The sequence below is a fragment of the Anolis carolinensis genome, chromosome 1, assembly GCF_035594765.1.
Source record: "Anolis carolinensis isolate JA03-04 chromosome 1, rAnoCar3.1.pri, whole genome shotgun sequence".
NCBI classification, from domain to species: Eukaryota; Metazoa; Chordata; class Lepidosauria; order Squamata; family Dactyloidae; genus Anolis; species Anolis carolinensis.
Window position 1 is genome coordinate 78,337,978 of NC_085841.1, and position 12,897 is coordinate 78,350,874.

At 35.4% G+C, this 12,897-nt stretch overlaps 1 protein-coding gene across 6 annotated transcripts in view; it reads right to left on the bottom strand.

The window, feature by feature from the left end:
• The window catches only part of stxbp5 (syntaxin binding protein 5), a 175,714-nt gene that overhangs the window by 80,321 nt on the left and 82,496 nt on the right, over positions 1 to 12,897 (bottom strand). For all 6 annotated transcript variants that reach the window (XM_008123013.3, XM_003215725.4, XM_003215724.4 and 3 more), the window contains exon 7: positions 3,059 to 3,142. In XM_008123013.3, coding sequence (XP_008121220.2) covers positions 3,059 to 3,142 — 84 coding nt within the window. The remainder of the gene's footprint in view (positions 1 to 3,058; positions 3,143 to 12,897) is intronic.

The window sequence follows — 12,897 nt, forward strand, 5'->3', positions numbered from 1 at the left end:
TGTAGTGGGAAGAAGAGGAGGAGGCAGCAGGATTTTATCCAATATTATAGGAGTCTGGTTTGAATGTGATCAATTTTCAGTGTTAATGTTAGAAACTGGCCTCATCTGGGACATATTCATTTAAAGCTATAACAAACTTTAATGCTGTCAAAACGGACACAAACAATAATAAACAATTCCAGTTCATATTTTAACATTTTGTGTATACTTATCTACACAAACATATGGAAAAATGGAGTGCAAAAAAGATCTTCAGATAAAATAGATGGAAGGAATGGGTTAACAGTTTGGGAAAGATAATGGATATCTGGTGAGTTCTGTGCCAAAGTCCTTATATATACTGGCTGACTCATTCAGTAATTTGAATCCTTGCTGAAAACATCTCTTTACTTTAGATGCAGGCTTTATTTTGCATTAGACTTTATACAAGTATTGCTTTAGAACCTGGAAGCATTCTTGATTCAAGGGTCTTACTATTTTATAAAAAGTTCAGAAGATTTTTTATATTACATTCTTTAACTTTAGATTAAATTATTTAAATTGAAATAAATCTGACTTATAGGATACATCACTTGAAAACTGTTTTGTGGGTCAACAGGAGAGAGTCTTTAAAACTAGATATTGCAGATTGTTGATTTAATTTTTGCATCCTATAAAGTAGACCCCAATAACATTCATTGAAAAAAATGTGGAACTTCCAAATCACATTGACTTAAAACTGAAAATTGTTCTGTGTATAAAACTTAATTTCAGCAATTGCCATACAAGTAGACTTATAAAGCCAAATTTGGATATGTGACTTAATCAGAAATTGATGGCAAAACAGTGGAAATGCATATTCCCCTGACTTTGGTTAATACAGAGCAAGGCTGCATGAAGGTACCCCGAATTATCCCTGTGTGGCATTTTGCTGCAGTGAGGCAATCAGGCTCACCTAAGTGGCCAGTGTTGATGAGGCCTCAGAAGCTGCAATTAGTACAGTACAGAGCAGCTAGACTGCTGATTAGGATTACTTTACAGCAATTGTACAGGCAAGTGAGAGGTAGAAGGGACCAATTTTTACCTCAACCAGTGAACCATATTCATATGCCAAAGCCTCAAGACCACTTAAAAAAAACTCAAAAAAAACCCATCAGCTTTTGGATGGCTTCAGTGGTCACTCTTTGTGGCCCCAAAGTCATATGTTGATCACTGGCTACAATTTGGATGGAGATCTACTGGCAGGGCCTTCCTCTGTTGTCCTAGGTGTAGGAATAATATATTTTGTGATGTTGCATTTTATTATTTTAAATTATTTATTGCAAGGCTCTCTCAGGTATCATGAAATAAGATGGGGTGTAACTATTTTGATATACAGATAAAAGAAGAAACCTCACTTTACTGCATTTAAAATAAATGATGGTGAACCTGACCTTGAACATACTCCATCTTCTCTTTACTTTCAGTTTCAGAGGAAACCGATTACTCAAACAAATCAGAGTTCCCTGTGTTGTCTGAACAAGCTGAGGAACCAGAGCCGAAACGTAGCCCATTCTCTCTAATTATATTAACAAACTGAGTTCCTTAATGCATATGTCATGTGGAAATATGGTTGATTTAAACAGAATGCACCTTGTAAACACAAAACAGGAGTACATGAGCAAAGATTTCATCAGTTTCTTCTCATAGTGAAAAACATTGCTTCCCATTACATCAGATCTAAGCCCACTGCTGCTTGTGCTAAATTAAATCATTTTATTCCTTCCAAAAGTTATCTTCCCCTTTTAATTTAGTTATAATTTAAATATTGATTACATCTTACAGATTTCTGTACAAAGCAATGACTGACCATCAATGCATTGTTTTACTTGTAGTACTGAATGAAATGGGGATCTGTTTCTAAACTCTAAGGTAAGAATTGAAATAGAAGAAACTAGCAATGCAGGATGGATGCAAAGCAGCATTAATATGAGCAAAGTTTACTAATAAGAACTTCAAGAACATTTTGTCATAGTTCTTTGTACAAATAAATAAAAATACAACCCAGAAATGAAACAAAATATGTAAGGCTATCAAAGGAATAGAAAAACACAAAAGGTAAATTCACCACAATTACAAAACCATTCCAAACAACAGAACTTATGTGTGTGAAAGGGTGCTTCTCTTTCATCATACAGAAATAAATTATTTAATTGAAAATACAGATGTATTTAATTATTTGATATTTTCTTGACCAAATCCAGGATGGATTCAGTCAAACACGGATTGATTTTATGTCTGTTTTGACATTTTTCCATGGCATTTATACACTTATAGTTATAAAAGCAAACAATTTTTCTCATTATATTGAATTGCATCTATTCTAAGATTGCACAGAAATAAAAAGTGTGACCCACAGTGAATTGAATGGGTGGAAATGCGGTTTCATAGTTTACTCCTTTCATTCTCTACTTTTCTGCAAATCTCTCTTATTCTTCAATTACATACCCTTGGAATTTCACAACATTCAGATGTTAAAGAACAGAAACAATTAAAAAGCAACACCTAAAACATGCAAATTTAGTATCCTCAAGGGTTCCCATTCCTTAGTTCCCGTATTATATGAAATCCAATAACTAATGCATGCATACAGCTTCTTCTTGTCATGCTTCATCATAATGAATTAGGTTTGTATCTTTGTAACTCATATCTATGTGTCTTCATTTGCACTTTCCAGACCATTACAAAAAACAGCTATTGATAAAAATGCCAAGATAAGATATGAAGTTGCATTAATTTTAACAGAGTAAATTAAATTATGATGTAAAAAGGGTTGTTGTATGTTTTCCGGGCTGTGTGGCCATGTTCTAGAAGTATTCTCTCCTGATGTTTCACCCACATCTATGGCAGGCATCCTCAGAGGTTGTGAGGTACCTCACAACCTCTGAGGATACCTGCCATAGATGTGGGCGAAACGTCAGAAGAGAATACTTCTAAAACATGGCCATACAGCCCGGAAAACATACAACAACCCTGTGATCCCGGCCATGAAAGCCTTCGACAACACATATGATGTAAAAAGTCTCCCATAAATGATTACCTCATCATGTGTGTATCTGTACTCCGCTTTCTTAGATTTGAGGTCCCACAATACCACTGTTCCCGATTCAAAACCCATCAGGAGCTGTAATAAATCAGAAGTGAAAATGTGTATCCCACAGGAAGAAAAAAATATGTTACTTCCAGTATGTCATACATGTGGCACAGTGGCATTTAGAATAACTATAGAAACACAACACTGAAAAAATGCTATTACAATATCACAGCTATGCTATTGGATAGACCAAAAATACAATATTGTTTTAACATAGTACAGGATATAAAAACTGACCGTGTGCTCCTGCACATTGCATATATATTGTTATATTCAATTTCAACACATGTCTATTTAAAAAATAAAATTTCACCCTGATTTGATTCACAGTTCACAGCAGTATCAATCCACCTACAGATGGAACACATACGAGGTATTAAAGCTATAAAACAAAATGGAAAACTGGTACAGGGTGTACAGCTGCCCTTTCAGCTCATTCTGAAGCTACCAGCTTGTGGTGAACCATTCAGATGAAACATATGCCATGTACTGAACAGATTTTGCATGCATAATCTGAACATTACTCTGAAAGATGAGTTTGAAAAGTGAAAGAAGTTGATTTTTGGAAATAAATTATCTTTGCCTTCTTTTTCTGCCAATCTTCTCTAAAATAGTTTCTCTTCTTCCTACACAGAAACTGACAAGCAAAACTTTAACTTAACACTGGTTTTAAATGTAGTATGTAATCAGTGGATGAAGAATAACGAGCAATTCAGATATGTTGAAATATCACAAGGCTTACAGTATATCATACTCAATACCAATTAAGTTCAGAGACAGATTACTGATATTTTAATTACTCCATGTATCTAAGGCAGTGTGACAATCTCCTTATTCAGTTCAGGGATTTGACTTGGTTTGGGCAGACCAATGCATAACTTGTACAGGCTGAGAACCAAATTGAAAATTTCAAATACACATTGTCTTGTTTCTCACTTATTTGTACTGGAAAACAACACAAATTATTTTTATTTGTTGTTTGTTTTTGACATGTGAATGCAAAATCTAGATGCAAAATAATCCCTTTACACAGTACTGACAAATTACAAGCAGATAGGACCGAGCTATGTGTGTCTATGTGTACACTCACACACAGGATAGCTGCAAAATGTATCTTAAAATGGCTGTATTTTTTATTTATTACAAAAAAGCATGACATCTGGAAACCTCTACCCTCTTGAGAATTTATTAACTATGATAATTTGCAGATGGATAGACCTAAGGTTCTGAAGCTAACCCCATTTAAAATTTGCTTTAATATATTTAAAATTTACTAATGTGAATCACTTTTTAGCCCTGTCATGCCCCCGTCTATTGTGCATCTGTGCTAATTGTGCATTAAGTGTTACACACACACACACAAAATACTGACCAATAGACACAAAAGAGGGAAATCAAAGGATACACTACTGACATAGATTAAAATTAAACTCAAACTAATCTATAATCAAAGTAATAATTTATTTTTATTTATTTTATTTACCATATTTCTATTCCACACTATCTGACCCTAAGGGGGTACTCAGAGCAACTTACAACTTAGCATAATTCGATGCCACATCAAACAAAGACATAACAAATTATAAATGCATTAAACATGAAATCATTAAATATAAAACAATCACATATAAATACAATTAAAATAGGATTTAAAACAACAATTAAAACAATCACATAGTCCATATTCAGAATTCATGAGCCATTTCCAGTTACAGTCAGATTGATTCACAACCATCTGTTGCAATGTAGCTAGTCTTTGAACGCCTGGTTCCAAAGCTAACATTTTACTTGGTTTTTAAATGCCAGGAGGGAGAAGGCTGATCTCACATCACTAGGAAGGGAGTTCCACAGTCGAGAGGCCACCACTGAAAAGGCCCTGTCTCTAGTCCCCCATCAGCTGCACCTGTTAAGGAGGTGGGACCGAGAGTAGAATCTCCCCAGAAGATCTTAACGTCCTTCCCGGTTCATAGGGGGAGATGCTATGACAGGTAGCATCTCCCCCTATGACAGGCTGGGCCAGAACCGTTCAGGGCTTTATAGGCTAAAGCCAGCACTTTGAATTGTGCTTGGAAGCAAATTGGCAGCCAGTGGAGCTGATGTAACAGGGGCATTGTGTGCTCCCTTTACAACGGGCTGCCACCCATTGTACTACTTAAAGCTTCCAAACAGTCTTCAAAGGCAATCCCATGTAGAGCGTGTTGCATTAGTCTATATGAGATGCAACAAGAGCATGGACTATCATGGCCAAGTCTGGCTTCTCAAGGTACGAGTGCAACTGGTGCACAAGTTTTAATTGTGCAAAAGGTTCCCTGGCCACTGTTGAAACTTGGAGTTCCAGGCTCGGTGATGAATCCAGAAAAACTCCCAAGCTACAAACCTGTGACTTCAAGTGGAGTGTAACCTCATCCAGCACATGCTGTAACCCTATAGCCTGACCAGGAGTACCTCTGTCTTATATGAATAAAATGGATTGCATAGGATAGGTGAGACACTAAAAGTAGTAATTAAACCAGCTCCTTCTAATCAATTGGTACTAAAATAATAATGAAAGTAATACAGGCTCCCTCAAACAAGAAACAAATATAGAAGGAAAAATGAAGCTTGATTAGGAAAGGATTAGGAAGGGTAGAGATGGACTATTACAATAAGAAGGAAATAAAACCATGAGTTGCAACAAATACAAAACTATCGCTAAGCCCCAACAAGTTTGGAAAATGCTTTCAAGAACATTTCCTACTCCCAAAAAAAGGACAAGAAAAAGAACTTCACCCTCTTCCTCACAACCAATTCGAATGGAGAGTGATGCTGAAATTTTTGCCAAGGCTGAAGACTGGAACTATTGAACTAAGGCTCCACCATAATTATTTTCTTTTCTGGAACAGTTTGGAGACATCTTATTTTACTTTTAGTGCCTTACTTTCTCAGTTGGTCCAGAGAGATTTTGGGCTGATATGCACCCAATTCAAACTGAGCTGTGTCAATCGAGAGCTGTTGAAATTGGCTACATAACAGATTTTAGATAAACCAGATGCACCTCTCTAACACAAAGAACCCTCTAAATCAGGAATCAATGGGAGAAGGAATTAGATGTACAGAAACCAAAAAAATGTGTTGAATCTATATTGAAACATATGTAATTTAGCAGACCCCGTCACCTAATTTCGGTGGCAGGACTTTCAATTCTCCTTTCCCAGTGCTATAGAGAGAGACAGGAATCTGTTTGGATAGGGTATATAATGAAATAGGTTCTCAAATCACAATCATATGCTTTTAGCATGGATTTTTGAGGTGTCCCTCAACATATTGATTAGAAATATAATTAGTTAGTGGCCTGTGCATTACACAACCTTACGTTTTTCACAGAGGCCACCATGCCAAGTAACTGTTGAACTGATAGTACAAATACAATACACCTCTATTAAGTAGAGATCAAGAAATAGAAAAGATATATTCTAAAAATAACATAGCATTCTAAGTTCAAAACAGAAATACAGTAGAGTCTCACTTATCCAAGACTCACTTATCCAAGGTTCTGGATTATCCAATGCATTTTTGTAGTCAATGTTTTCAATATATCGTGATATTTTGGTGCTAAATTCGTAAATACAGTAATTACAACGTAACATTACTGCTTATTGAACTACTTTTCTGTCAGATTTGTTGTTTTTTAAAAAATTATTTTATTGCTTTTTGATACATCATAACAATTAACTATTTTTGCCATACATAACTTATTTCAGCATACATTGTTCCAAAGGTAACTATTTCTTAAATGACATTTTAAACAGTTCTTAGAAATGTATCACCCTCCACCCCCACCCTCCCCCCATACCCCCCACCCCCCTGGAACAGCCATTCAAAATTGTCAATACATCAGTTTAATCGTGTGGAACGCCTGGTTCAAGGTACGGTATCTTTCGTCTCCGTCTATTTTGTCGATTAGAACAGTCCATTTCCTTAACCAGTCTTGATCTTTTATAAATTGTATAATTTTTTTTCTTTTGAATGATGAAATCGTTAATTATATATTCTGATATATAAGTCCACCAGGTTTCTATATCCCATTTTGTATCATCCCTCCATCCTCGAGCTATCGTGGCTTGTATTGCGGCTGTCATATATTTTAGAATCTCTGTCCAGTTATTATTATCTTCCCTTACCTTTACTGTGAGAGACATGTATCTAGCTTTGTCCCATATTAATTCTTTCCCTATTATTTCTTCCATTATTTTTCTTATTTTTCTATAGAAGTTCTGAATTTTTCTACAGTCCCACCACATGTGGGAAAATGTACCTATTTCCCCACAGTTATGCCAACACTTATTTGAAGTATTTCCCGTTATATGTGCTACTTGGAGTGGGGTTCTATACCATTTAGATATTATTTTCCTTTGTGTTTCTTTAATCCTTATATGCTTAATTTTAGGAATATTGTCAATCCAAGTCCCAATTAATTTCTCAGTGAAGTTTTTTTCCTGTTTCCAATTATCTATAATGGTTATTTTTGTATTGTAAGTTAATGTGATTAGTACATCATACAATAGCCCAGTTATTCCTTTATCTATTTCTATTTTCCTTTTAATTATTCTATCCAGTGGGGTTTCGACAACTTCTCTTCTTTTCATGGCCTGGGCTTTACTGGACAGACCTAACCATGCTATCCAGTTCCCTTGACCACATTTATCTTTTATTTTATCCCACTTTAGTATTTCTCCTTTGGGATTCATGATGTCCCCAATCCTTTTGAAACCGTTTTCCTTCAGTGCCCTAATTAGATTTGTGAATGTCTTGTCCTTATTTTCCAATGTTTCTGGTGGGAAAGGGTCAATTTTATTTATTTGTAATTTATTTTGCCATTTTTTCCAGATTAACAACATTGAAAAACAAGGACCTGCTTTTAAATTCTTTAAGTCTTTTCTATCAATTCTCTCTCCCAATAATGTTCCCCTTTGCCAATTATTTGCTTCCTTTTCTGTTTGCACCTATTTTTTTGACCCTTCCAATTCGAATTCTAATAGCCTCGCTAACTGGCTTGCCTCGTAGTATATTCCCAACGAGGGAGCTCCCCAACCACCCATTTCTTGTTTACTATAGTATAAAAAGTTGGCAATTCTATTTTTGTTTCCTCCCACTACCCATTGTTTCATAGAGTTATCCCACTTCTTCAACAAATTGGTAGGAATATTCACCGGGAGGGTTTGGAACAAGAATAAAAATTTGGGCAAGATCTTCATCTTATAGATTTTTAGCCTTGTAGATATGTCTCGGAATTTCTTTCCCCATGTAATAATTTGTTTGCTTATATTTTTCCATAGGTGATTATAATTCATTTGTATTATATTGTTGATGTTTTTTGGTATATCCACTCCTAGGTATTTCATCTTCTTTTTCCCCAATTTTACTCCCATAATGTTTTGAACCTTCTTGAGCTCTTCCCATGTTAAATTTTTATGTAATATCTCTGATTTGCCTAAATTTATTGTGAGGCCCGAAGTTTTTCCAAAGTCTTTAACTGTTTTGACTAATGATTGTAGTGATTCCTCCAACTCCTCTAAAATTATCATAACATCATCAGCATATAAATTAATCTTAATGTCTTCCTTGCCCATCTTATAGCCTTTAATGACCGGGTTATTCCTTACTAAGTTTGCTAAAGGTTCGATGGCTAATGAAAATAGGGCCGGGGAAAGGGGGCATCCTTGTTTAGTTCCTCTATTAATATTTATTTGTCTGGTTTGTGTCCCATTTACCAAGATAGTTGCTTTGTTTTCACTATATAGTTCTTTTATTACCTTGCACACTTTCCTCCCCATATTACATTCCTCGCAGAGTCTGTTCAAATATTTGTGATCTATTGAGTCGAATGCCTTGCAAAAGTCCAATTTTAATATAAGTACTTTAGATTTTTTTTCTGTGGCATGGTTCAAAATATTCCTTATAGGGTCCACTAATTTCCTGTTTTTTACAAATCCGTATTGATCTTCATTAATTATATCCGGTATTATATCTCTCAGTCTTTTTGCTAATATTTTAGTAAATATTTTGTAGTCCACATTGCTTAGGGATATTGGTCTATAAGAGTTAGGATCAGTTTCATCCTTATTTGGTTTTAGGATTGTGAGAATTTCCGAAAATTTCCAGGTATTTGGTACATTTTGTTTCTCCATTATTTCATTAAACAGTGTAAAAAGGTTGGGGGTAATATCGTCTTTAAATATTTTATAAAAGTTTGTTGTAAAGCCATCTGGCCCAGGTGATGAATTTATTTTTAGACTTTCTATTGTTTGTTCAATTTCTGTTTTAGTTATTGTACTATTTAGATTAGATTTTGCCTGTGAATTTATTATTTTTCCCAAGAGGCCTACTTGTTTGATTGACTCTTTACCTTCGTAAAGTTTTTCATAGTAATGAGCCATAATCTCCCTGATTTCCTCCTCTGTAGATCTCAAATGTCCTCTATCATCTTTCAACTTAAGTATTTTGTTTCTAGCTTGTTTTGATTTTAGGACTCTGGCCAATCTCTTCGAATTATTGATTGAATTGATTTGATAATCATTTTTAACCCATAAGTATTTTTTTGTGGTCTCTATTTTATCTAAATTCTCCAATTGCTTTTTTTTCTTTCCAGTTTTTCTTATTATCTACTGTTGGATTTTTTTGGAATCGTAGGAATGCGTCCTCAGTCTCTAATCTTAATTTGTCAAATGTATGCTTTTCTTTCCTATTGATCCCTATTTCCAATGAGATGCAAGTGCCCCTTATAGTCGCTTTAAAAGCATCCCATAAAGTCTCTTCTTTTATTTGTGGTTGTCTATTAAATCGAAAAAATTCTTGAATCTGTTGTTTAATGACCTGTTTATCCTTTTCATTGTATGTTTCCTTGGGGTTGAATATCCATTTCCTCGGTGGTTTCCTTACTGGGTTTCCTAATTTTAACAGGAGGGGAGCATGATCTCCTGGCCAGTCGTTCCCCACTTTAATCTCCTTTATTTGTCTTGAATTATTAATCCCAACTATGAAGTAGTCTATTACAGTGAATTTTGTATGCCTATGGGAATAAAAGGTTGGGGTATTTGCCTCCACTCCCAATCTATTATGCACTTCTATGAGGTTCCACTTTTTGAAATTGACTTTGCACTCAGGCTTTCCTGGGTTCCACCCTGTTTTTTTTTTGTTTGTTTATATAGTTCCATGTTAAGATCTCCCCCTATTATTATATCTCCTTTTGCTTGTTTTTCAATTTTAGCACAATAATTTTGTATAAATCCTAGCTGATTTTTATTAGGGGCATAAATACTTACTATAGTGGTTTCATTATTGTTTAACTTTCCCCTTATCATCACGAATCTTCCTTCCTTATCTACGATTTTTTTCTCTAACTCAAATCTATGTATATCCTTTATTAATATTGCCACTCCTCTAGCCTTATTTGACCCCCGGGATTCATATTGTAGTTCCCATCTATTTAGTTTTAACAATTTTGTTCTATCCCATCCTTTGTGTGTTTCCTGAAGTAGGCATACATCAATGTGCTCTTCCAGCAACAACCTGGTAATTTTTTGCCTTTTAACCGGAGACGAAAGTCCATTCTGTCAGGACCCAGGCAGCAGAGCACCAATAACCATACACAGAGGCCAGAATCTATCTAATATCTTTATTAAGGAAATATGTAAAGTTAATAAAAGCAAGCGTATGAATTAGTCCAGAAGTAGACCTTTCAGGAAAGGTCAAAATTAGTCCAAAGAAGCAATGTCCAATATGAAATATTAAGGTCCAAAGTTGTAATCCAATAACCGAAACACTCACTTTGCCAGGCAAAGTGAGGGGAGATGACAAGGTCTTTTAGTCCATGAACTTGAACGAGGCTAGGAAGTAACTTGATTCTTGGAAAAACAAGGCTTGGATACAAGGCAGCAAGGAACGAGGAGCAAGGACAAGATCCGTGGTATTTACTTGGCAAAATCCGGGAAACAAGGTAAGGCTGGGTCTTGGAAAGCAAGGCAAAATCCGTGGAAGAACAAGGCTGGAAAACGAAGGCTTGAATCAGGAAACAAGGCTTGGAAGCGGAGTAGCTGTCCACACACACTACTCCAGTTGCTGACGAAATTGACTCCGCAAAATCCCTCCGGGAGCAAGGAACCTAAATAGGCCTTGTTTTCCCCACCAGAGAACACTTCTCTGGGGAACCAGAAACGAAAGTCAATCTCTGTGTCCAGATGTATGACTCCCTAAAATTTCTCATGGGAACAGGCTTTAATCATCTGAATGCTTTGCTGCTATTCTCAAACTCCTGTGATTAGCCTGTTGCACTCCTTTCTGCTGGAGAATGTAATTACGGCGCGAAAAAGGGGGAGAACTCGACTCCGGGCTTGTTTGGGAGATTTCTGGAAGACAAGCCTCCTGCAGGTGCAAAGGCTCAATTTCTGGCTGAAATGGTTCCCTTTCTGGCTGAAATGGAGGAAAACCCAAGTTCTCCTCTTCGTCAGTCACAACAGCACTAGGAATGGGACTACATGGCCCATGAGTCATCACAATTCACATTAATCGACAGAACCTTTAATTCTTCCCCCATTGATCCGATTCAGATTTGGTCAGATTTGTTGTATAACATGATGTTTTGGTGCTTAATTTGTAAAATCATAACCTAATTTGATGTTTAATAGGCTTTTCCTTAATCCCTCCTTATTATCCAAGATATTCGCTTATCCAAGGTTCTGCCAGCCCATTTAGCTTGGATAAGTGAGACTCTACTGTACAACTGACTACTGAGGGATGTAGTATTATCACAACAGGTGCCCTTCCAACCATCATTTTCAATTACTATAGTTAGCCATTACATAAAGGAGTATGCATTCATAAATATATTGTCTTTAAAGAAATGACCCAAAACAAGGTATTTATAAATATTCTGTGTATGTGTATGTGTGTGAGAGAGAGAATGTGTGTGTGTGTGTTTACACACAAACAATTACTCACATATTTAGAAAGTAAAGCCTTTTTAATAGTAATTATACAACTTTAATGATTCAGCACTGTTAGGTGACCATAATGAACTGCCATTGGTGAAGGTCAAATAATTCAAAGCTTTGTTTTTAAAAGCTACAGCTATTAAATAACATGGTAGGAAATGTATTATATCTATACCTCAGATTTCACAAGACATCTACCAGGAATAATTTCCAACAATCTGCTATACTTCCCATAAAATTATTATTATGTAATCCCCTATCTTGAAGACCTATTTTTAATCCAGAATCAAAGGGGATAGTCTGACATTTATCATAACTCTGATCACAAAAATGTTGTAAAATGCTAAATTTGATTTAATCTGGTTACTTTGTAAAATTAGACATATGGAGTGATGTCTGATATTATCAACCAAAAGCAAAGGTTCACATTGGTAGAATGATTGAATGGCTAAAAATGGAAAGGTAAAGAAAACATTTGGTTTTTGAGTACAGGTTTAATACAAGTATTTTTGGAACATCAGTATGTCATAAGCTGCTACTACAGTAAGAACAAATATTCAATAGATTATGCTTGCATAACAGTTTAAAAGCTCAGAGAACTTTGCCAGGAACTGCTATTTTCCTGGTGAAATGGTATTTGAAATATCACTCTCTAAAACATATGGCATCAAATTTAGGTGTTTCCACTTAAATATAAGAAAAAATACATGCTGAAAGAGAAATGAGGTAGAGATTTTTAAAAAATAATATGACGTAAGAGCCTGACTGTGTTCTACCAAAGAGAAAAACATTATGAAAAGCTAATTTCTAAACTAT